Source organism: Coregonus lavaretus (assembly GCF_964263955.1).
Source record: "Coregonus lavaretus genome assembly, chromosome: 6".
NCBI classification, from domain to species: domain Eukaryota; kingdom Metazoa; phylum Chordata; class Actinopteri; order Salmoniformes; family Salmonidae; genus Coregonus; species Coregonus lavaretus.
The window spans coordinates 9,357,475-9,380,371 of NC_139993.1; the positions used below are offsets into that span (position 1 = coordinate 9,357,475).

At 43.2% G+C, this 22,897-nt stretch overlaps 1 protein-coding gene across 1 annotated transcript in view; it reads left to right on the plus strand.

Annotated features, from left to right (window-relative positions):
- Positions 1-22,897, plus strand: part of LOC311131121 (striatin-like) — a 62,256-nt gene that overhangs the window by 33,923 nt on the left and 5,436 nt on the right. Inside the window, exons 3-10 of the mRNA XM_084163936.1 lie at positions 5,971-6,047; positions 8,551-8,632; positions 13,412-13,582; positions 13,992-14,127; positions 15,076-15,235; positions 17,646-17,756; positions 19,321-19,464; positions 19,750-19,886. Coding sequence (XP_084020062.1) covers positions 5,971-6,047; positions 8,551-8,632; positions 13,412-13,582; positions 13,992-14,127; positions 15,076-15,235; positions 17,646-17,756; positions 19,321-19,464; positions 19,750-19,886 — 1,018 coding nt within the window. The remainder of the gene's footprint in view (positions 1-5,970; positions 6,048-8,550; positions 8,633-13,411; positions 13,583-13,991; positions 14,128-15,075; positions 15,236-17,645; positions 17,757-19,320; positions 19,465-19,749; positions 19,887-22,897) is intronic.

Genomic DNA, 22,897 nt, shown 5'->3' on the forward strand with positions numbered 1-22,897 from the left:
GAATGTGAAAGTCCTTGAGTGGCCCAGCCAAAGCCCAGACTTTAATCCCATTTGGAAAAACTGTGGAAAGACTTGCTGTTCACCGCCACTCCCCATCTAATTTAACAGAGCTTGAGAAAATCTGCAAGGAAGATTGGGAGAAAATCCCCAAATCCAGATGTGCAAAACTGATACAGACATACCCAAGACGATTCAAAGCTGTAATTGCCGCCAAAGGTGCTTCTGCAATGTATTTACTCAAAGGTGTGAATACTTATCTAAATTAGGTATTGTGTGTAGATAGGTGAGGGGGGGAGGGGGAATCGATTTAATCCATTTTGAATTCAGGCTGTAACACAAGAAAATGTTTGAATAAATCAAGGGGTATGAACACTTTCTGAAAGCATTGTACCATACAGGATAACCAGGGTTGTGGGTTTGATTCCCACGGGGGGCCAGTATAAAAAAAATATATAAAAAAATATGTATTCACTAACTGTAAGTCGCTCTGGATAAGAGCGTCTGCTAAATGACTAAAATGTAAATGTGAATAACCTGCTGCTCATGCACACACACACACACACACTTGCGCCCTGTTGTGCCATATTGTAATCTCTTGTCCCTTACACAGGATTATGTCACGTTAAACACATACACACACACATCGTGGGAAAACGCAGCACCGAGGCGGCGCCGTGTCCCCTATAACCACATTCCCACGGTCATGTGCTGCTCATACACCTTATCATGGGTAACGCAGCACGGCATCACACCCCTCTTCCACCTGTCTGCCACCATAATTACATATAAGACATATAGAGTCATTTAATAGGATCTTTGTCTGCCACACACTACCAGGCGACCTGCGGATTAGACTAGACTGACTACATGGGAGACTCGGACTGGTCATGTGGTTTGGATGGCTAAAACTTGGCCTGGAATCCAGACTCTCGAATGCTTCGTTTCATTTTTAATTCCAGGCTAGGAATCACTGGTGAAACAGAGAATGCCAGTTTGGAGTCCAGGCTAGGCTTTAGCCATCCCAACCACATGTCCAGTCTCCCATTATCAGTTTGGATTACAGGCTAGCTAGAGCCTCACTCTGAGTCTTAAACCTACGGAGTCTGGTAGGTTGGATGAAGGAATGAAGAGAACCTGAACGACATGGTCTTTTTGAGAAGCTACTCCACGTCACTCAGCCACCCTTTTCTTGCTCTCTCGATCTCAGTATTATTCTCTCTTGCTCTCCTTTGCCCTCTTCTCATTCTGTTTCTCTTTCTCTCTGTCATCACTCTTTCTGTCCTTATCACACTCTCTCTCCTTGTCCATCCTTCCCCCTCTTTGACCCTGCACGTCTCCCATCTCTGTTTCACTTTCTCTGCCCTCTTCTCCTCGCCTTTCTGTTCTCCATCTCTTCCCTTTTGCACACTTTCCTTTTCTCTCCCTCGCTCCCACACTCTCTTTCTCTCCCTCGCTCCCACTCAATTGAGCATGAGTCATTCTGCATCATTCTGAGTTCCGACTGGTATTATACGTTTCTCTCATTGCCTTTCCATGTAGGAAAAACCTTGAGCATCCAACCTACAGTTTATTTAAAATCAAACAGTCTGTCCGTTCATATTGGAAAGCTAACATTGCATTGTGCATCTGTATCAGTTTGCACCTACTGTGCGTAGTGTTGGCATTGTATTGATTAATGCCGAAGTACTTCAGTTATGTGTAATTCCCTTCATCTGCATTCTGCACTTAAAATGAAAGAACTAGAGAGTAAAAAAAGTATAAATAGTTTGAGAGAAGCATCCACAATATTACGTTCACCTGTCCCCTGTGTACAAACCAATGCAGATGAAGGAGAGGAGATGAATCGAGGAAACTACATTAGACTACTATGATCCACCCCTGTAGCCTGGTCCAAGATCTGTTTGTGCTGTCTTGCAAACTCCTATGGTCACTGTCAAATCATGGAAGTTGGCAAGACAGCACAAACGGATCTGGGACCGGGCTATAGCTCATGGACTGTGGCAAAGTCAAGGGCTGCGTTCCAAATGGCACCCTATACAGTGGGGGAAAAAAGTATTTAGTCAGCCACCAATTGTGCAAGTTCTCCCACTTAAAAAGATGAGAAAGGCCTGTAATTTTCATCATAGGTACACGTCAACTATGACAGACAAATTGAGGAAAAAAATCCAGAAAATCACATTGTGTAGGATTTTTAATGAATTTATTTGCAAACAACAGGCTAACTGCCTTCCATTTTTTTTTTAAATATATTTATTTTCATTGTTAGAGTGGCCACTTAAGTATCTGGTCAATATAATGGATAATCTGTGGTCACACACGATAACTGAAAAAAACAGAGACGCAACATCGCGAGACCTCAGGGAATGCTTGCGAAGCAGACTAGGTAGACCAGGCTGGGGTTTGGGGTTTTAGAAGTCAATGAGAGAAGTGAAAGATTATTCCTTTAGTTGTTAATTTTATCGAAATCTAAAGGCACAACCTAGATTCGAGCCAATGTCTTAAGTATTTGAACATGTTATTACTCCAACTTCGTGAAAGTGACAAACTGACAAGTTTTTTTGTTGTTGTCAAAAACGACTTCATATCGAAGGAGTGCATTTGATTTGACGGCCTGCACATGCGCAGTTTGTCGCGAGATGACCGTTAGACCCGATGACGTGTTTCTGCACTTGAGCTTAGCAAGCCAACATCGCCATGACATCACCTACAAGTATGATCGGGGATTTCTATTGGAGAAACAGTTTTAGCCTATCTTTATACTGTACTGTCTTTGACTACTTTTTGGGGAGTACTCTTGTTTTGGATGACCTCTGGTGCTCTCCGGGATGAAGTTTCTCCTAGGTAAAGATCTAGGATAAGCTTCCCTTCCCCCAATCCTTACCTTAACCATTAGTGGGGGAAATGCAAAAGTGACCCAAGATCAGCATCTTGTTTAGATTGACCTCTCCTGGTAATACTGTTACTGACAAAAAGAAACCTTTTAGTTTTTGGGGCTGACGATAAGTGATGATGACGATGATATTGATGATGGTAATGAGGATAATGATGATTATAAGAATCACTGGAAATTAGCATAAGCTATGGTGTGATGGTGCAATGCAGTTGACTGTTTTACATTCAATGTGTCAATGTTTTAATTATAAATCCCTATGTAAACAATTTTAAAAACAAATAAGTTAAATTACGATGATGATGATACCTTTTAAAGTGATCCATCATCCCCTCAGTGTCTTATTCTCTTATAGAATTACCAGCACTCCACTCGCCTAATCCTCTCTCCTCATGGCCTTTGTTTGTAGTGATTCGATGTTTGAGTGACACCAAGTCAAGTCTCAGTCTAGTCGCAGTCTAGCTAAGCAAGTTGAAGTTCTCATTAAAGTGCATCTTCCTTCACAAGAGGGCACCCATCCAGGGCCTGTATTAAAAAAGCCTGATCTGGGAGCAGTTTTGTATTTTAGATTATAAGGAATGGAGGGAGGGGGGGGGGTGTGGGGCCTGATCCTAGATCAGCACTCGTACTCTGAGACGCTTTATGAGTACAGGCCAAGATATTACACACTCCTCTGGCCGACCTATAAAATATGTAGAATGTAGTTTGTGTGCTATTTAGCCTATCTTCCCAGTCCCGTGTACCTCAGTTGGTAGAGCATGGCGCTTGCAACGCCAGGGTTGTGGGTTCGATTCCCACGGGGGACCAGTATGAAAATGTATGCACTCATTAACTGTAAGTCGCTCTGGATAAGAGCGTCTGCTAAATGACTAAAATGTAAAAATGTAAAATCTTCATACTGTACCGTCTTTGACTACTTTTTGGGGAGTACTCTTGTTTTGGATGACCTCTGGAGCTCTCCGGGGTGAATCAATCTTGGGCAAAAAAACCTCATGGCTTAATATCCACTATTAAGTTTAGATGAATATCAACCCAGTGAATGAACAAATGCATTTCCTACCCCAGCCCCTGCGTAGCATCCCACCCACATGTTCTTAATATAATAATACACTGCTCAAAAAAATTAAGGGAACACTTAAACAACACATCCTAGATCTGAATGAATGAAATAATCTTATTAAATACTTTTTTCTTTACATAGCTGAATGTGCTGACAACAAAATCACACAAAAATTATCAATGGAAATCAAATGTATCAACCCATGGAGGTCTGGATTTGGAGTCACCCTCAAAATTAAAGTGGAAAACCACACTACAGGCTGATCCAACTTTGATGTAATGTCCTTAAAACAAGTCAAAATGAGGCTCAGTAGTGTGTGTGTGGCCTCCACGTGCATGTATGACCTCCCTACAATGCCTGGGCATGCTCCTGATGAGGTGGCGGATGGTCTCCTGAGGGATCTCCTCCCAGACCTGGACTAAAGCATCCGCCAACTCCTGGACAGTCTGTGGTGCAACGTGGCGTTGGTGGATGGAGCGAGACATGATGTCCCAGATGTGCTCAATTGGATTCAGGTCTGGGGAACGGGCGGGCCAGTCCATAGCATCAATGCCTTCCGCTTGCAGGAACTGCTGACACACACCAGCCACATGAGGTCTAGTATTGTCTTGCATTAGGAGGAACCCAGGGCCAACCGCACCAGCATATGGTCTCACAAGGGGTCTGAGGATCTCATCTCGGTACCTAATGGCAGTCAGGCTACCTCTGGCGAGCACATGGAGGGCTGTGCGGCCCCCCCAAAGAAATGCCACCCCACACCATGACTGACCCACCGCCAAACCGGTCATGCTGGAGGATGTTGCAGGCAGCAGAACGTTCTCCACCGCGTCTCCAGACTCTGTCACGTCTGTCACGTGCTCAGTGTGAACCTGCTTTCATCAGTGAAGAGCACAGGGCGCCAGTGGCGAATTTGCCAATCTTGGTGTTGTATGGCAAATGCCAAACATCCTGCACGGTGTTGGGCTGTAAGCACAACCCCCACCTGTGGACGTCGGGCCCTCATACCACCCTCATGGAGTCTGTTTCTGACCGTTTGAGCAGACACATGCACATTTGTGGCCTGCTGGAGGTCATTTTGCAGGGCTCTGGCAGTGCTCCTCCTTGCACAAAGGCGGAGGTAGCGGTCCTGCAGCTGGGTTGTTACCCTCCTACGGCCTCCTCCACGTCTCCTGATGTACTGGCCTGTCTCTTGGTAGCGCCTCCATGCTCTGGACACTACGCTGACAGACACAGCAAACCTTCTTGCCACAGCTCGCATTGATGTGGTCCTCTGTAGCTCAGCTGGTAGAGCACGGCGCTTGTAACGCCAAGGTAGTGGGTTCGATCCCCGGGACCACCCATACACAAAAATGTATGCACGCATGACTGTAAGTCGCTTTGGATAAAAGCGTCTGCTAAATGGCATATTATTATTATTATTATCCTGGATGAGCTGCACTACCAGAGCCACTTGTGTGGGTTGTAGACTCCGTCTCATGCTACCACTAGAGTGAAAGCACCGTCAGCATTCAAAAGTGACCAAAACATCAGCCAGGAAGCATAGGAACTGAGAGGTGGTCTGTGGTCACCACCTGCAGAACCACTTCTTTATTGGGGGTGTCTTGCTAATTGCCTATAATTTCCAACCGGTTGTCTATTCCATTTGCACAACAGCATGTGACATTTATTGTCAATCAGTGTTGCTTCCTAAGTGGACAGTTTGATTTCACAGAAGTGTGATTGACTTGGAGTTACATTGTGTTGTTTAAGTGTTCCCTTTATTTTTTTGAGCAGTGTATATGTCATTTACAAGACACTTCTTCAAATGTATGTATGAAGCCAGTTAATTTACAGATACAATCAACAGTGAGATGCGTATCTTCTGTTAGATCATTAATGAGCTGTTAACTCACTGTGGCTGCCTTATCATTTAAAGCTTTTTATTTATCCCTCTTTCTTCTCTCTCTCTCGTTCTCTATCATTCTTTCTTTCTCTCTTTTTCTCTCTCTTCTTTCTTTCTTTCTTTTCCTTTCACCCTCAGGTCAAAATACCACAAGCTCAAATATGGAACAGAGTTGAACCAAGGAGACATGAAACCTCCCAGCTACGATGATTCCGGTAAGTTCCACCTCTTATCTTAGGACCAACCGGTGGCGTTGACACCACTTTGAGTCCTACATCGTAAAGCTATCTTTTAATGCCACAATTAAAATGACTAATAACATATTTGTATGGCTCCTTTCTCAGACCCCAAGTGCTTTACATATTCAAGATAACACAATGCGTTCACACACACTGTAGACATAGATGGAATAAATTAAAAACAAAAATGCCCAAAAAAAAGCGCAACCAAATAGCACCTAGGTTAGTGGTTGTAAATGAAAGCATGACTTTGCAGATCTCATCAGCAGTCATCACTCATGATGGATGACATTTGCGACCAACCGTCTCGATTCGGTCTTATGTAGCAAATTTTGAAATTGTGTTTTTTACATTGGATAAAAGTAGAGACTCTGAGCTAGAATATGGTATATGATACACTGCAGTTGAGGAACAATGGGAAAGTAATTCTGCTTTGAAAGTTGATCAACTTGTAACCCCACTTTTGAGAAAATGGCCCTTGAACGTTTTGGTACACCTACTGGAGAGCTCTTCTGTCGTCTACAACCATTCAGCATCGTTCACACCCTCTTAAGCCTTAGCCCCACCCATCTCTTTAAGGATTCACATGTGAGGCCATGTTCTAAACAGAGTGAGTAGTTTAGTAAACAACCAAAGATTTCAAGACTAAAAGTAGTAGCCTACAATAAGGAAAAACTACAGGTAAAAATACACTTTATCTAGTCCTTGGCCTATATCCTAATCTGACTTTGGTGCAGGTCATGTTGTTCTTCACATTACCGTAAATTTATTTGTCACATGCACAGGATGCAGAAGATTTAAACGGTACAGTAAAATGGTTACTTGCATAGTAGCAATATCAAAAAGTGTCCAGATATAAATATTTTATAATTATTAGATTACGTTTACCCGACACACTTGTCTAAATTTATGGATTGTGTGAAGGAAATGCTATAACCACCCCCCAGCCACATCTAGCTAAGTGGATGGGTCACTGTTGTCTAGACGTGTACACATCTTCATGAAATACAATAGATGGCCGTAAACACCCCCAGACACACCTGGCTAACTTGATGGGTCATGTAATCATCTGGCGAAGTGGAGTCTTTTGTTTAGACATGTAGGTAGCATAATCCCAATTTATACTACCACCAATACAAACATTGTCATAGCTGTAGTATGAATCTGCATGTAGCTAAAGATCTAACCAACTAGGTTCAATGTTAGCTAGCTAACATTAGGCTATAACTAGCAATGCAAATGGGTTTCTGATTCGAATAATATTACAACACAGATCATACGCGTAACGTTAGCTAGCGAGCCAGCAAGCTAAAGTTTGCTAGCTAGCTAACAATACGCTTTAACTTACAATGAAAACAACTTTCTGACAAAATTAGAAACGTATAATATCAGAAAATGTAGTTAGACTCTTACCCGTATACATGGATGAACGCTTCACGGAAGACTGGAACCATTTAACTCAGTTTTGTTTGTAGCTATATCTTGTTTGGCCAGCGTTTTGTCAAGTCACTCTGGTTCACACTGACCGTGGCGTGTGCAGAAAGAAGCCCATCACTTTTTCCAACTGATCTGTCGATAGAGCCTGCCAAATTCAGGGCATCAATGTTGTTTAGAAAAGTAGCAAAACTTTTGTAGTTCTCGATGGCTAACGTTATCTTTCAAAAACGGCGCAATAGAAATGACTATCAACACATACTGAGCAGTTCACTTTATAGACAGAAGCATGCTACATGGCAGACAATCCAAACTCATCTCCTGGCATGTCCATCCCATCCATTATCTCAGCCAATCATGGCTAGCGGGAAAGTTCCTATCATTTTCCGTGGCTAAAACAACTAGGCTCGCAATTTAACAATTGTATTCGTATTTACGGATGGAATACAAGTTTGTTATTAAAGCACATGAAAGTTCACATGTTCCAAAAGGCATTTCTGCCCAAAAACCCATTCTGATTAAAAAATAAATGTTTTCGTTCAAATGCCTCTCTGTGAAGTAGTGACGTGTCCTGAAACTAGTCACATTTGTGCATGTCAAATGTCACAATACTGACATGTTTCGTTCAGATGTACTATATGCATTCTGACATTCTAACCTGGATTGCACCATGTGTCCTGATTTGTGTTTCAATTGGAATTTTGGAGTGAAATTGAATGCAGCACATGTACTGTAAGTATGTCAGTCCATGCTTCAACACTCTGGGTGGAGCCTTAATAACACAGTGCATCTCTCTCTCTCTCTCTCTCTCTCTTTCTCTCTCTCTCTCTCTCTCTCTTTCTCTCTCTCTCTCTTTCTCTCTCTCTCTCTCTCTCTCTCTCTCTCTCTCTCTCTCTCTCTCTCTCTCTCTCTCTCTCTCTCTCTCTCTCTCTCTCTCTCTCTCTCTCTCTCTCTCTCGCTCTCTCTCTCTCGCTCTCTCTGTCTCTCTCTCTGTCTCTCTCTCTGTCTGTCTGTCTGTCTGTGTCTCATTCTTGTCTCCCCTCAGATGAAGGGAATGAAAACGAGGTCCCGAGCCCCCCCAACAGTAGTCAGCTGGGTTGGAAACAGGGACGGCAGCTACTCAGACAGTGAGTGCAACTCACACACCTTTTTGTCTTGTCTTTGCATTTGTTGTCTTAATGGTGCCCTATGGCTGTACACTTAAGTGCTTTGAGACCTGGTGACCTTCTGATCAGCAGGTTTGCATGGGCGGGCTTTTCGGCTTTCCACAGTGACATCACCATGTGGAATATTGGTTAATAGACCAATAACAAAGAGAGTTACAAAACTCTCTGCCAATAACAGCTAGTTTTCAGTGTTCCCCTCCCAACTCAGACCACTCCCAGACAGTCAAAATTCTTGCTGGATAAATAGTTTTTTTGCTAAAAAGCAATTTTTGCCAATTTTAATGGAAATGTATGACAGTAAGGTACTTTACACTGAACAAAAATATAAAGGCAACATGTAAAGTTCTGTTCCATGTTTCATGAGCTGAAATAAAAGATACCAGAAATGTTCCATACACAGAAAAAGCTTATTTCTCTAAAATGTTGGGCACAAATTTGTTTACATCCCTGTTAGTGAGCATTTCTCCTTTGCCAAGATAATCCATCCACCTGACAGGTGTGGCATATCAAGAAGCTGATTAAACAGCATGATCATTACACAGGTGCACCTTGTGCTGGAGACAATAAAAGGCCACTCTAAAATGTGTGGTTTTGTCACACAACACAATGCCACAGATGCCTCAAGTTTTGAGGGAGCGTGCAATTGGCATGCTGACTGCAGGAATGTCCACCAGCGCTGTTGCCAGAGAATTGAATGTTAATTTCTCTACCATAAGCCGCCTCCAATGTTGTTTTAGAGAATTTGTCAGTACGTCCAACCGGCCTCACAACCGCATACCACATGTATGGCGTTGTGTGGGCGTGTGGTTTGTTGATGTCAACGTTGAAATCAGAGTGCCCCTTGGTGGCGGTGGGGATATGGTATGGGCAGGCATAAACTACGGACAATGAACACAATTGCATTTTATCAATGGCAATTTGAATTCACAGAGACACCGTGACAAGATCCTGAGGCCCATTGTCGTGCCGTTCATCCGCCGCCATCACCTCATGTTTCAGCATGATAATGCATTGCCCCATGTCACAAGGATCTGTACACAATTCCTGGAAGCTGAAAATGTCCCAGTTCTTCCATGGCCTGCATACTCACCAGACATGTCACCCATTGAGCATCTTTGGGATACACTCGATCCACGTGTACGACAGCGTGTTCCAGTTCCCGCCAATATCCAGCAACTTCGCACAGCCATTGGAGAGGAGTGGGACAACATTCCACAGGCCACAATCAACAGCCTGCTCAATTCTATGCGAAGGAGATGTCGCACTGCATGAGGCAAATGGTGGTCACCAGATACTGACTGGTTTTCTGATTCACGACCCTACTTTTTTTCCCATATGTATTCCCAGTCAGGTGAAATCCCTACATTAGGGCCTAATTTATTTATTTAAATTGACTGATTTCCTTATATGAACTGTAACTCAGTAAAACCTTTTAAATTGTTGCATGTTGTTTATATTTCTGTTCAGTATAATTGTTACCCAGAAACGATTTGATATTGCTATAAAAACGGCTGCATTGTGCCTTTAAATGCAATCCATTATAATCTATTGTTTTTAGCAGTGTGTTTTTATCCCTGTGCAGCTGTGTGAATTTCTCATTTCTGGCTGGGAGCTGTGTGGCAACATGGACAATTGATATTATCCTGCATCTGGGCCGTCACAACGACCACTGACTCAATAGGGAAGGCCTCTGGGAGTGGGTGACTGTACGCCACTAGACTGTCTGTGTGTGTGTTCGCGTTTGTGTGTGCTCTTGTTTCTTTTGACCATCTGTGTGTGTGTGTGGCTGAAGCCACAGGGCACCACCATCAGCTGCAAGTGTCTGTTTTAAGACAAAAAGCCTTCAAAGGGAGGAAAATCTTCTTAATAGAAATTAAGAGCCTTGGTATGAATAGAGTAATGGAGTAATCCCCCAGAGACTGGTGGGACGTGTGGAGCGTCAGACACACACACACACACACACACACACACACACACACACTGAGACACACACACTTAGGCACATGCTCACACACATACACACACACAGTCTGAGACACATACAATACACTAAGACAGACTGAGACACACACACACACACACAGAGAGAGAGAGAGAGCGATATACACATGTTGAGACACCACTGTGTGTTACTCCTAGCATGTGAGTGCAAAGGGGTGTGAAAGCTGTTAAAAGGCTTGTACTTGGGTGCCCTCTGGGTGTCAAAAGTAGTCAGGACATAGAATGAGCGGAAGGGGGATACAGAGAGTGTGTGTGCCTGCTTGTGTGTCTGTGCATGCGTGGGTAGGAGTGAGACATATAGAGAAAAAGGAATAGACCGAGAGAATACTGTGATGGAGCAATGAGAGAAGTGTGTGTGTCTTTGCTCATCCATTGCTGAGTCATCCACTTGTATTATTATCCCAGCCACCAACACACCGTACGATCTATGGAAGTACAGACTATGGTTAGCACTGCAACTCCCAACACAGAGTGAATACACAGACACAATCTCTCTCTCGCTCTCTCTGCTATACATTCTCCTGATCCACACAACTCCTAGAGCACCCAGACCGCAGCAGCACACATAGCATGGCTACTGTTCCAGAGAGTGGTCATTGATTTCACGTCAGAGCACAAGTTACACACACAGACCCACAGACAGCACAGCAGATAGTCCACACAGCCCCAACCCTAATCTCATCTCGCCAGCCCACACTACGGAACGGTTCTTCATGTCGATATTACACCGTTTTCACTGACACAGGCTGCAGAACGTATATATCTCAGTGCTTGTCAGCTCCCCCGTGTGTTTGTTTGTGTGTGTGTGTGTGTGTGTGTCAGCGTGTATAAAATAAAATACGTGTGAGTGTGTGTGTATGTTGTGTTTCAAAATGACACCCAAGCCCTCAAATGGGATAAGAGCGAGGGTTTGTGTGTGTATATATATCTATCTTTGTGTATTCTTTGTGTGTATGTCGTATCTTGTCTGCTTGTGTGTGTTGCAAACAGTGATGGGAGCGGCAGCTACAGGCAGGCACTGAACCACTCAAGGGACAGGGTCCCTCCCCCCATCCCACCCATGAACTCACTGAACCAGACCTGACAGAGCGAGAGAAAAGAGAAAGAAAAGGGGGGAAATAGAGAAGAGATAGGAAGAGGGCAGAGAAGAGAATCATGGAATGCAGCTAGTCTAAAGACAGTTTGAAAAATAAAATGAAAAGTTAAACAGACACTTGATCAGAGTCCAACATTCATTGTTACACCTATTCTTGACTTCTAGTTCTAAAATACTTGACCTTTTCTCAACAATTTGAACTTAAACTTGTTTTATATACAAATACTAGGTTTGGGCTAATTTGCGTTCCTCTGCATGTTATGAGCAGTTTTTGCCATTTGAGAAGTTGAGAACTCAACTGAACATTTTATTGTTGCCCGTAGCTCCAATACCCACAGCGTACAAGGCCTTATGTTATGTGGAATATGTGCTTATTGCCAAAATACATCAAGCAATAAATCTGGGCACTAAATTGTATTATCCTTGGATGACGTCCTTGGATGAAGGAATGTGAATGCAGCGTCTCATTGAGAGGAAACGTGTGTGTTCATCGATGTTGTGTGTGCGTGCTTGTGTGTGTCCATCTGTGTGTGTGTGTGTGTGTGTGTGTGTGTGTTCGTCTCTGGTGTGTATGTGTGTATTGTCTCTGGTGTGTCTGTGTAACGAAGCGCAGTGTCCGAGACAGAGATGGCGTTAGCCCATGAATGGAGTATTGTGTCGGGGCATTCAGGGCTCCTGCGACTGGAGAGGCTGGTACAGCAAGAGACGGAGGGGAACTTTTTTTCTCCTCTTTTTTTTTTCTCCTCCGTCTGTTGTTCTGTTAAAGCTTGCACAAGATGCTGTTTTATCAAAACCTCCGACCATGGAGCATCAGCATCAGAACTTAAGCGTGTCTTGAAGGAATAAGGATAGAAGGGTGTCATCTTGATTTTGGTTTTACCTTTCCTTGCGAGGTATGTTGTGGTTTTGGAGAGCTTTACTGCAATTTTGCATTTGATCTTATTAAGTAGTTTGTATTCATGTGCGGTTTTAATTGGTTCAATTATGCAAAACTGTATACATACAGTTTCTTGTGTTTCATTCCCTTGTTGTGCAGTGACTGAAAACGGATGTTTTCCGCTCGGAGAGAAATCGTTTTTGAACACAATTGCTTTCTTTGGACCCTATGGTATATAAAGGAACGTGTTTGTTTTCTTCAGAAACTGTATCCTATAAAGTAGCCCATATTGAATATTTATAGCTTGTTTGCCTTTGTAACAAAACAGGAACTCCACTTAAATACAGTTAACTCCAAAGAACTTAAATATAAATGGAAATGGCTATAGAAACACTTTTTCAAGTGTAATTTTATCCCTTTAACCTTGTGACTCCAATCGTCTCTTTTGAAACCTAATTTACACAGTGATTAGCGTGACACACCAAATATCATAAGCAGTTGTAAAAAATATGACTAATATAGTCATGTCGCTTCTGTAATGTTATGATGTGAAAACTGGAGTAGATGTAAGTTGCACCTAGAATCTGATCTAAGGTCAATTTAGCATCCCCCCCCAATGGTGAGGGTTGGGGGATTAGGTTAGGATTTAGAGCTGATTCTAGATCAGTACTTAAAGACGCTTCTCACTTTACGCACAAAATCTCAAAATGATTAGCTGATCTCTCCCGTAATATTCAATCGGGCCTTACTTTCTCCACTCATCCAGGTACCTTCAGGAGGTGGGCTACACGGACACCATCTTGGATGTGAAGTCCCAGAGGGTCAGGGCGCTGCTGGGCCTGGCTAGAGATTCTGGAGAGAGGCCGTCGGACAGGAAACCGGAACCCATGGTCAACGGCACCGAGCCATCTTTGCTGAAGGACAGCGGCATGATCAGGTGAGCTACCGCTAACTGCTAATGACTATTGCTGCTGTAATGGTTATTGTTAAATGCTGTTGTTGTAGTTGGTGCTAAAGCTATTGCTATGGTTAAGACTAAATCCTATTGTTATTGCTATTGCTATCACTAATGCTATTGTTATTGCTATTGCTAATGCTGTTGTTGTAGCTATTGCTAATGCTATTGTTGTAGCTAATACTATTTCTCGAGCTATTGCTAATGCTATTGTTATTGCCATCGCTAATGCTATTGTCGTAGCCATTGCTAATGCTATCACTAATGGCTAACTAGCATTCGTCAAGGAAGTCCAGTGAGAAACAGTGTAGGGTTGCAAGTGTAGGAGCCCTGCATTGTTTTTGTATTCTCACAAACATCTGTCTCGTTTTCTCCCTGTTCTCTCCGTCAGTAAACCTGACATGTCTGACTCGGCCACTGTCCTTGAGGCCTTCAAGTTCATAGAAAGCGCCGCCGCCGAGTTTAGCGACGAGGAGGACGACGAAGACAGCGAAGGGAGGGACAAGACCATTATGAACTTGGCCACTGTAAGCAAGAACACACACACACACACACATATACAATCTGACTTGGGCTTCTTCATGGGGCAATTCTATTTAGCCATTAGCAATATCATTAGCAATGGCTACAACAATAGAGTAACAGCAGTAACGATTGCATTAGCGACAGGCAGCAATAACAGTCAAGGAGAACCAGTAGCAGTCGCAAGCCATGTTAGCTCATTCCTCATACTTCATTCTAGGGTGGTGATAAAATTAAGTGATACTATTTCACTTACTTATGTTACAAAATACATTTTACCAAGACAAATATGATTATTCATGTTCTGAATCATTCAGTGGGGTCTTTCTCTAACGTATCATTAACATTATATCAAAAAAGTCGGATTTTGTAGCCGAATACATCCGATAATAAGCACCAATCGGTGTTGACATAGTGGTGCAGGTTTCTCTTAACTTTTGAGGATTTTACGTTTTGTGGTCGTCGTCTCCAAAGTTGTTTCCGTGGGTCACAAAAAGCTAAATTAGCATGACACAAGCTGAATTAAATGTAAAAGGCTTTTTAAATAAAAAGCTTGGTATACGCTCAGTGCTCCGTTGACATTTCAGAGATAAGCTTGTTTTTGTGAGAAATCTTTGAAAAAGAACAGTAATTTCGAATTAATATGAAAAGCGTATACTACAATATGAAAATACTACATGTCATGTCTCAAAATCGATATCCATCTTACCTATATATTGTTTTATGTCCTGCGGATTCAAGAAGAAAGATGACTAGTTCAACGGGAAAGTGAGCCTGTCAGGTAGCCAGTAGCCTTAATTCTTGCACAGAATCCAGCCTAGTTTACGCAATGCAATTTTCCCTATTTTTGACCACCTTTTTGATTGGACACCCTACTCATTCAGACCTACACTTTAACACTCAACACATTCAGTCACTCAGACCCCCTCTTCAACCCTCTCTGTCTTCCACAGATGGTGAGGAAGAAGACATCTTCGTCCCCCTCCTCATCCTCGGACATGAGTGACGACCTGGACACAGAGGAGGCCCTGAAGGGCTTTGACTTCCTGGCCAGCCCAGATGAGATGGACGGCTCACCCGATACCCGGAGCGCCGAAGACAGCGGAGACTGGGGTGAGGGGGTGGGGTTGGTTGTTTGACTGATTGGTTGGTTGGTTGATGAACACTCAAACTAGAATAGTAAAAGTGTAACACAAATTCAAGTTTACATGTGACTAGTAGGCCTAGTAACAGTGAAGGGGAAATGTTGACTGCGGATCATAATTGGGACAGTGGACTATAGTGGCCATTGTAGGACTATAGTGGACAAGTAAGTGGGGACAGTCATGTATTCTCAGGACAGGAGGGCATTAAAAGAGGACAGTAGACCAAAGGGAGGACCAGTGGGCCATAGCTGGGACAGTTGAGTCAAGAGAACATTGAGTGTAACTCTGTTTCCAGCTCTAGCACCACAGAACAGTCCCCACTGAGGGGACTCACTCAGTCGCCCACTCACACAGAACCCTGTATTGTCTAACCTAGTCTTCACACAAAGACACAGCTGGCCACCTGGCTACTGTAGCTCCCTTAGCCCCTTCAGCTAACAGAGAACCCCCTTCACTCCCGTCACCTAGCAACGCCTTGTGTTTATCTCGATTCAACAACAAAGGGCATTCCCACGCAATGAGTGAGTCAAAGAAGAAGGGATGATTTGGCGTCGCTGGTTGTGTAACAGAGGAAGCCAGAGGGATCCAGTTGAAGACTTAGGCTATCTTCCAATATCCATACTATATTCATAGTAAATACTAAGTAGTATGCTAGTGTAGACATTAGAACACAGCCACAACAAATGACCAATTGTCTATGATGCATTGACCCACTGACTAGATGTTGACAATCCAGTTATTTTAAAAAATACTATTATTCAATAGTAGTTCATATAAATAATGGTAACTATTTAAAAAATACTATTCCTGTATTATTGGGATAATTAGGTCAACTTGCATGCGAAACCGAGTTGTTCGCATTTCTCTATGTTAACCATAATTGAAGAAGCCATGAGCTGAACACACAGCAAAGGACGGATAGATGGATGGTATTAAAGGTCCAGCGGCAGCGAGGCGCTCAGCTGATCAGTTATGAAACCGTTGTCATCAGCAGCGCTGTGCTCTCAAGTGTTCATCTCCTCCGCTTGATCCCACACACTGCCGCTATAGACCAAGGTTGTGCCCCAAATGGCACCCTATTCCCTATATAGTGCACTATTTTTGACCTGAGCCCAATGGACCCCTGGTCAAAAGTAGTGCACTATATAGGGAATAGGGTGCCATTTGGGACACAACCAGAAACATCTGTAGCTGAGGGCTGCAATGGGAAATTAGAATAGCCATTCTGTTTACCCCATATTATATGATCATGCGTGTATCTGAAATTATAAATATGAATATGCTTATAGGTATAGATACAGATAACTCCACCACATTATTTGACTTTTTTTGTTTAAATCCATGATTTTTTGTATTTTTAGTTCTTTAGCCAGCTTACACTATAAAACCTACATGGTTGCTGCTTTTGATATATATATATATAACTTTTCAAAACATGACAGAGTTATTGAATGGCATTGCATTTTGGGGGGGTATTGAATGTTATTTGCATTATCTTAACATTAGCATGTTTTGGTTATGTTGTTTGCTGCTACTGGTGTTGCGGCACAAAGGACAGAGCCTTGCGGAGACTGAGTGAGGCATGGCATGATGGCTGTTCCACCATATGCTTTGTTGTCACCTAATTTGGCAGAACACAGCTTTCTTTGACATGAATATTTTTGAATACATTAACACAAAAAAAATTCAGGATTGCTGCCAGCCATCAAATTCAACATTTGATGTCAGCTGTATTTTTTTGTTGTTGTCGGAAGCCAATCTGGCTTTTAACAACTTTTTCCCCTCCCAAACCCTTTGTTTAATGGCTGTTTTGTGTTTTTATGTTTCCATGTCGAGTGGTGCAGAGACGGTAACCCTCAGGCATAACTCTATTCTCCCCTTCCATCCCTGTCTGTTGTCGTATGAGAAGAGAATTTGACCAATTCTCTTCATGACTGACCCCAATGTGTTGACATCACCACCCCCCTATAGTTGCTTCGAGAGAGGCCCGAAGGCCTGTAGAAAACATAAACTTGGGTCTCTCTGTGGGGGAAAAGTATTCCAGATAGAATTTCCATCACACACTTTTTTACATACTGCAGCAAATGGCGATAATGCAACATACTGTACATTGCGGGTCTTGAACCCAGGTCTCCCAGCCTGTAGACAAACTCGCTAACCACTGCTCCAATAAGCAACGGTCTCTACAATACATTTGGACGTTTTAGAGTCTATATATATTAGGATTAAAGAGGCCATCTTCACTTGAACCACCTTTAAATTTCATAACCCTTTGGATTTGAGTTTCGTTTGGTCTGGTTCAGAAGAAAGTTCTGGACACTGACCGGCTTCTCGGTTTCTGTCCCCCCCCTCCCCCCAATCCCTTCCTTCGGATGTAGAGAAGGAAGAGCAGTGCCCCATGCCCGAGGCCTGGGACGTGGACCAAGGCCTCATAGCCCAACTCAAGGAGCAGTACAGGAAGGAGCGCAAGGGCAAAAAGGGGGTGAAGAGTAAGTCTATCAGGCCTCCCCTTCGCTTTCTTTCTCTCCATTGCTTTCTATCTCTTTCTTTCTCCTTGTCCTGGCGATGAGCTTCTCTCTCACTCTCTGGTTGAGGTTAACTATATTGCAAAAATATTATTCAACAGACACGTTAAGCACGTTAGAGACACTTCCTCTTCTATCGCTTCGTTCTGGCGCTCCTTTTCGGCCATCTAGCACCCCTTCTCCATGTTTGTGTCTGTGCTTCTGTGTGTGGCTCTGTGCATAAATTGTTGTGTGTTTATTAACATTTCAATGGGATTGCAATACACTGCCTCTCCTCACAGTGCTCAGACCCGTGCAGGACAATTTGATCACTATTGTAAGTGGTCGATCACTATAACCACATTCACTACAAGCAAAGTGCACTGTACTGCATTCCTAACCCTCTCACTGTGTTGACAATACTCATTGCTGTTTTTAAGTTGCACCCATAGAAATATAATTACTAAAAAGGGCATAGCCCATCAGACCACAGCAATTTGACTGTACCCTAGCGGGTACACTCTGTATGGCTGACATGGCCCACCCATTATGGCCTCATTGTGTTGAATGGGCGCGCCCCTTCTAGTAATTCTATGTGTATGGTTGCACCATCCTACCCGAGACATTCCATCCCCCCTTCGTCATGTTTGTACCTGTCTTTATTCTGCCGTAGGTTATCAGCTGCAACTGTGTCTTTGTATGTGTGCTGGTTCTCTGTATTTTCCAACCATTCCAACTTCTTATTTTCTCTGAAAGTATCATGTCAGTGACTTAACACTCTCCTTTCCTCCCAACTTCAGTTGCCTTCATTTTCTATGAGTTATTTCTATGTTCTAGCTACGAAGTTCTCCTTTGCCAAGCATCAGCCATGGACCTGCTCTTCAATCTGCTTATTTCAGGGACCATGTTCATAAAGTGTCTCAGAGTAGGAGTGCTGAGCTAGGATCGGGTTCCCCCTGTCCATAAAATCATATCCATTATTATCTAAAAGGCTGAACTGATCCTCGATCAGCACTGCTAATTTGTGATGCTTAATGAATACGGGCCCAATTATCTTGTCCATTCTCTGCATCACTTTTCTCCTGTTGATTTTTGATTGTGTTCAATCAACCCTCCAGCAGGGGTCTCCAACTCCCAGCTACTAGGAATGCAGGCTTTTGTTCCAAACCAGCACTAATGCACCTGATTCAACTAATAATGGTTCAGACTGAAACCTGTGATTATTTGAAACTGATAGGTTAGTAGTGCTGGGCTGGTACAAAACCCTGCACGCCCAGTAACTCCAAAGAGCTGGTGAACCCTGCCCTACAGTATTTAAGATGAGGATTGGGTGCCCTTCTACTCTAAGATGATGACCTTCCATTCTCCTCTCCTCCTCTTCCTCTTCCTTATCCCTCTCCTTTCTTTCTTTGACTCTTCTCCTTCCTGATCCTCTCTGTATACTATTTATTCTCCTCTTCCTCCTCTTCTTCCTCCCTCTCCTTTCCTTATTTGTCTCTACTCCTTCTCCTCCATGATCCTCTTCTCATCTTCCTCCTCGTCCTCCCAGGGCCTAACCGGTCCAAACTGCAGGATATGCTGGCCAACCTGCGAGACGCAGAGGACCTCCCGTCCATGCAGCCCCCCGTGACACCGCCCTCCCGGCCCAGCGTCCCCAGGCTCAACGAGCACGAAGTGGGCCGCCCCGAAGAAGGTAAGACGAGAGCTCAATTGTCCTCAAAGGGTTTGAATTTACAGAATGCACAATTTCCAAATATACATAATTGACTGTAAATAATTGAATTTACAAATTAACAATTTTACACAACAATATCTAATGGGCCCAAATACCAATGATGATTATGTTTCAGTAGCAGTCGTTTAGCGACGTCTCCGTTTGTCCTTCTGTTAATTTTTTCCTACTTGTCTGTCTGCCTGTCTAATGTGTCTGTCTGTCTGGTCTGTCCATCTGTCCGTCTATCTCATCCATCCATCCCAGTGGAGGCCATGACGTTTCCGCCTACGTCAGGGAAGTCGTTCATCATGGGGCCGGACGAGGCGGCAGAGAGCGAGCTGGGCCTGGGCGAGCTGGCGGGCCTCACTGTGGCCAACGAGGCAGACAGCCTGGCCTACGACGTGAGTACCTACCTCTGAGGGGAAGGGAGGATAAGGAAGGAAGGGAGGGTGAGGGGAGTAAGGGGGGCGAGCTGGTAACATAACCATGGCCAACAAAGCTGACAGCCTGGCCTACAACGGGAGTGGCATCAGTCCTTCCTTACAAGGGGCACCAACCACTGCAAGATGTAGAAGCAGGGGCAAGGCAGCTAGCAATGAATGAATGAATATATTAATGAAAACATTTATTATGACAAAAAGGACACACTTTATTGCCCCGAAGGGAATTTTATTTGCATATCATGACCACTGCAATCTGATAATTTTTTTTGTAAAACAGTAGACACGGACATAGCAATTAATGACAGACTGTACAACATTCAGCTAATCAGAGCAAAGTGCACCACCACCAAACACCGGGCAGCAGCATTCACATATTTTATTTTCTGCTGTATATACATTGCATTCGGAAAGTATTCAGACCCATTCCCTTTTTCCACATTTTGTTACGTTACAGCCTTATTCTAGAATGGATTAAATATATTTTTTTCTCCTCAATCTACACACAATACCCTATATTGACAAAGCGAAAACAGTTTTTTAGACATTTTTGCAAATGTATTACAAATGTAAAACAGATACCTTATTTACATAAGTATTCAGACCCTTTGCTATGAGACTCGAAATTGAGCTCAGGTGCATCCTGTTTCCATTGATCATCCTTGAGATGTTTCAACAACTTGATTGGAGTCCACCTGTGGTAAATGAAATTGATTGGTCATGATTTGGAAAGGCACACACCTGTCTATATAAGGTCCCACAGTTGACCAAAACCAAGCCATGAGGTCTGAGGAATTTTCCGTAGAGATCCGAGACAGGATTGTGACCAAGGCACAGTTCTGGGGAAGGGTACCAAAAAATGTCTGCAGCATTGAAGGTCTCCAAGAACACAGTAGCCTCCATCATTCTTAAACGGAATAAGTTTGGAACCACCAAGACTCTTCCTAGAGCTGGCCGCCCGGCCAAACTGAGCAATTGGGGGAGAAGGCCTTGGTCAGGGAGGTGACTAAGAACCCGATGGTCACTTTGACAGAGCTCCAGAGTTCCTCTGTGGAGATGGGAGAACCTTCCAGAAGGAAACCCATCTCTGCAGCACTTAAAGGACTCTAAGACCATGAGAAACAAGATTCTCTGGTCTGATGAAATCAAAATGGAACTCTTTGGCCTGAATGCCAAGCGTCTGGCAACCTGGCACCATCCCTACGGTGAACCATGGTGGTGGCAGCATCATGCTTTGGGGATGTTTTTCAGCAGCAGGGACTGGGAGACTCGAGGCTGTAATTGTTGCGAAGGTCCAACAAAGTACTGAGTAAAGTATCTGAATACTTATGTAAATGTGATATTTCCATTTTTAATTTGTAATGAATTTGCTCAAATTTGTAAAACAGTTGTTGCTTTGTCATTATGGGGTATTGTGTGTAGATTGAGGGGGGGGAAACAATTTAATCCATTTTAGAATAAGGCTGTAACGTAACAAAATGTGAAAAATCTGAATACTTTCGGAATGCACTGCATGGTGTGTTTGCACCCAGGTAAATTAGCTTTGTATCTACATGACCTTAAACCTGTGGAGCCCCATGGACAACTCTTTTAGCACTTAGGTCCCTCGGGGCAGCAAATATCTACTGCTTTACATTGCCGTGTAGCAGAAGATCAATTCATTTAATTGATTAGCTAGATTTAGAGCTTCCAAACTGGAACACTAAGTAGAAAGGCATATATTTATCTAAAGGTCCTACCTATTTTTCAAAACCTTAGCCAGTTATCATTTACAGATAAGACTTGTACGTAATGGAGTTACTTTATTGTATGTACCCCAGGTGAGCCAGTAGGAGTAGAGGGAAGTTTTTGCTGAGCTTGGTTCAGTTTAGCATTTTCCCTGGTATTGATTAAGGTTAGGATTGGGGGAGGAGAAACTGATCCTAGAAACTGATCCGGCACCCCAGAGCACGGCAATATGCCTAAGACTTGGGATCAAGCTGACTGGTAGTGTAGGTTTATTAGCAGAGTAAATTCTCCTACATTATTACCTCTGAGCTTATATGCATAGGCTTTGAGTTAGTGAGTGGAACTGTAAACAGAAGCCTTGAAATCAATAGTAATCCACAGAACTGAGCCAAGCTTATGTAAGAGGCTGGTCTCCAGCTTTCAAAATGTCAATATTTAAACAGGCTGGTTTGATTTAGCATGGACTTTGACTTTCGCTTTTGTTGACACACACACACACACACACACAAACACACGCCTAGACGCATACACACTAACACAAGCGTGCACACACGCACACAGAGACACAGGCACATGCGTGCACATACACACACTAGCATGCAGAATGAGGTTGTGATTGAAGAGACTGAGTGTCATATTGCTCAGTTCGACCCAGTGTGGGAGGACACCGTAGTGTTCTATGATGGACACACTCATCTCAAAATAGGCATGGATTTGTGTGCATTAGATAACAAAGTTTCTATGGGAACTTTCATACTAAGATATTGCAGCTCTAACAAGCAGGAAATTAAAAGGATATGAAGACCTAAGCAGTGACTATCTACTGGGGTCAAGCACAAGGGGCACATTGCAGACATGTTTAGCAGACTCAATGAAGAGCATAGCACCACTGAACAGCAATTGCAAACAGGAACAAAACTTTTTTAAGTCAGTGTGACTACGTAAGTTACTTTTTGTAAATTGAAATAAATAAGGTAAAACTAGTGACTCCTAGCTTGCTATACCTTCTGATACATTATTGTACAGCACTTAGGCTTGAATCCTAATAATAATAATATTTTTCTCAACTTCTATAAGCAAAACAAAAACAATCAAATAAACAGTTATATGACAGAGTAGGTCTGGACTGCGATTTTCAGCTAGAGTTGAAGGTTTTGAGTGTTTCAAGCCTCCAACAGATGAAGCGACAATCAAGAGGAAACCACATGGCTTGAGCAGAGGGAGGAGGTGGTCAAAAGGGGGAC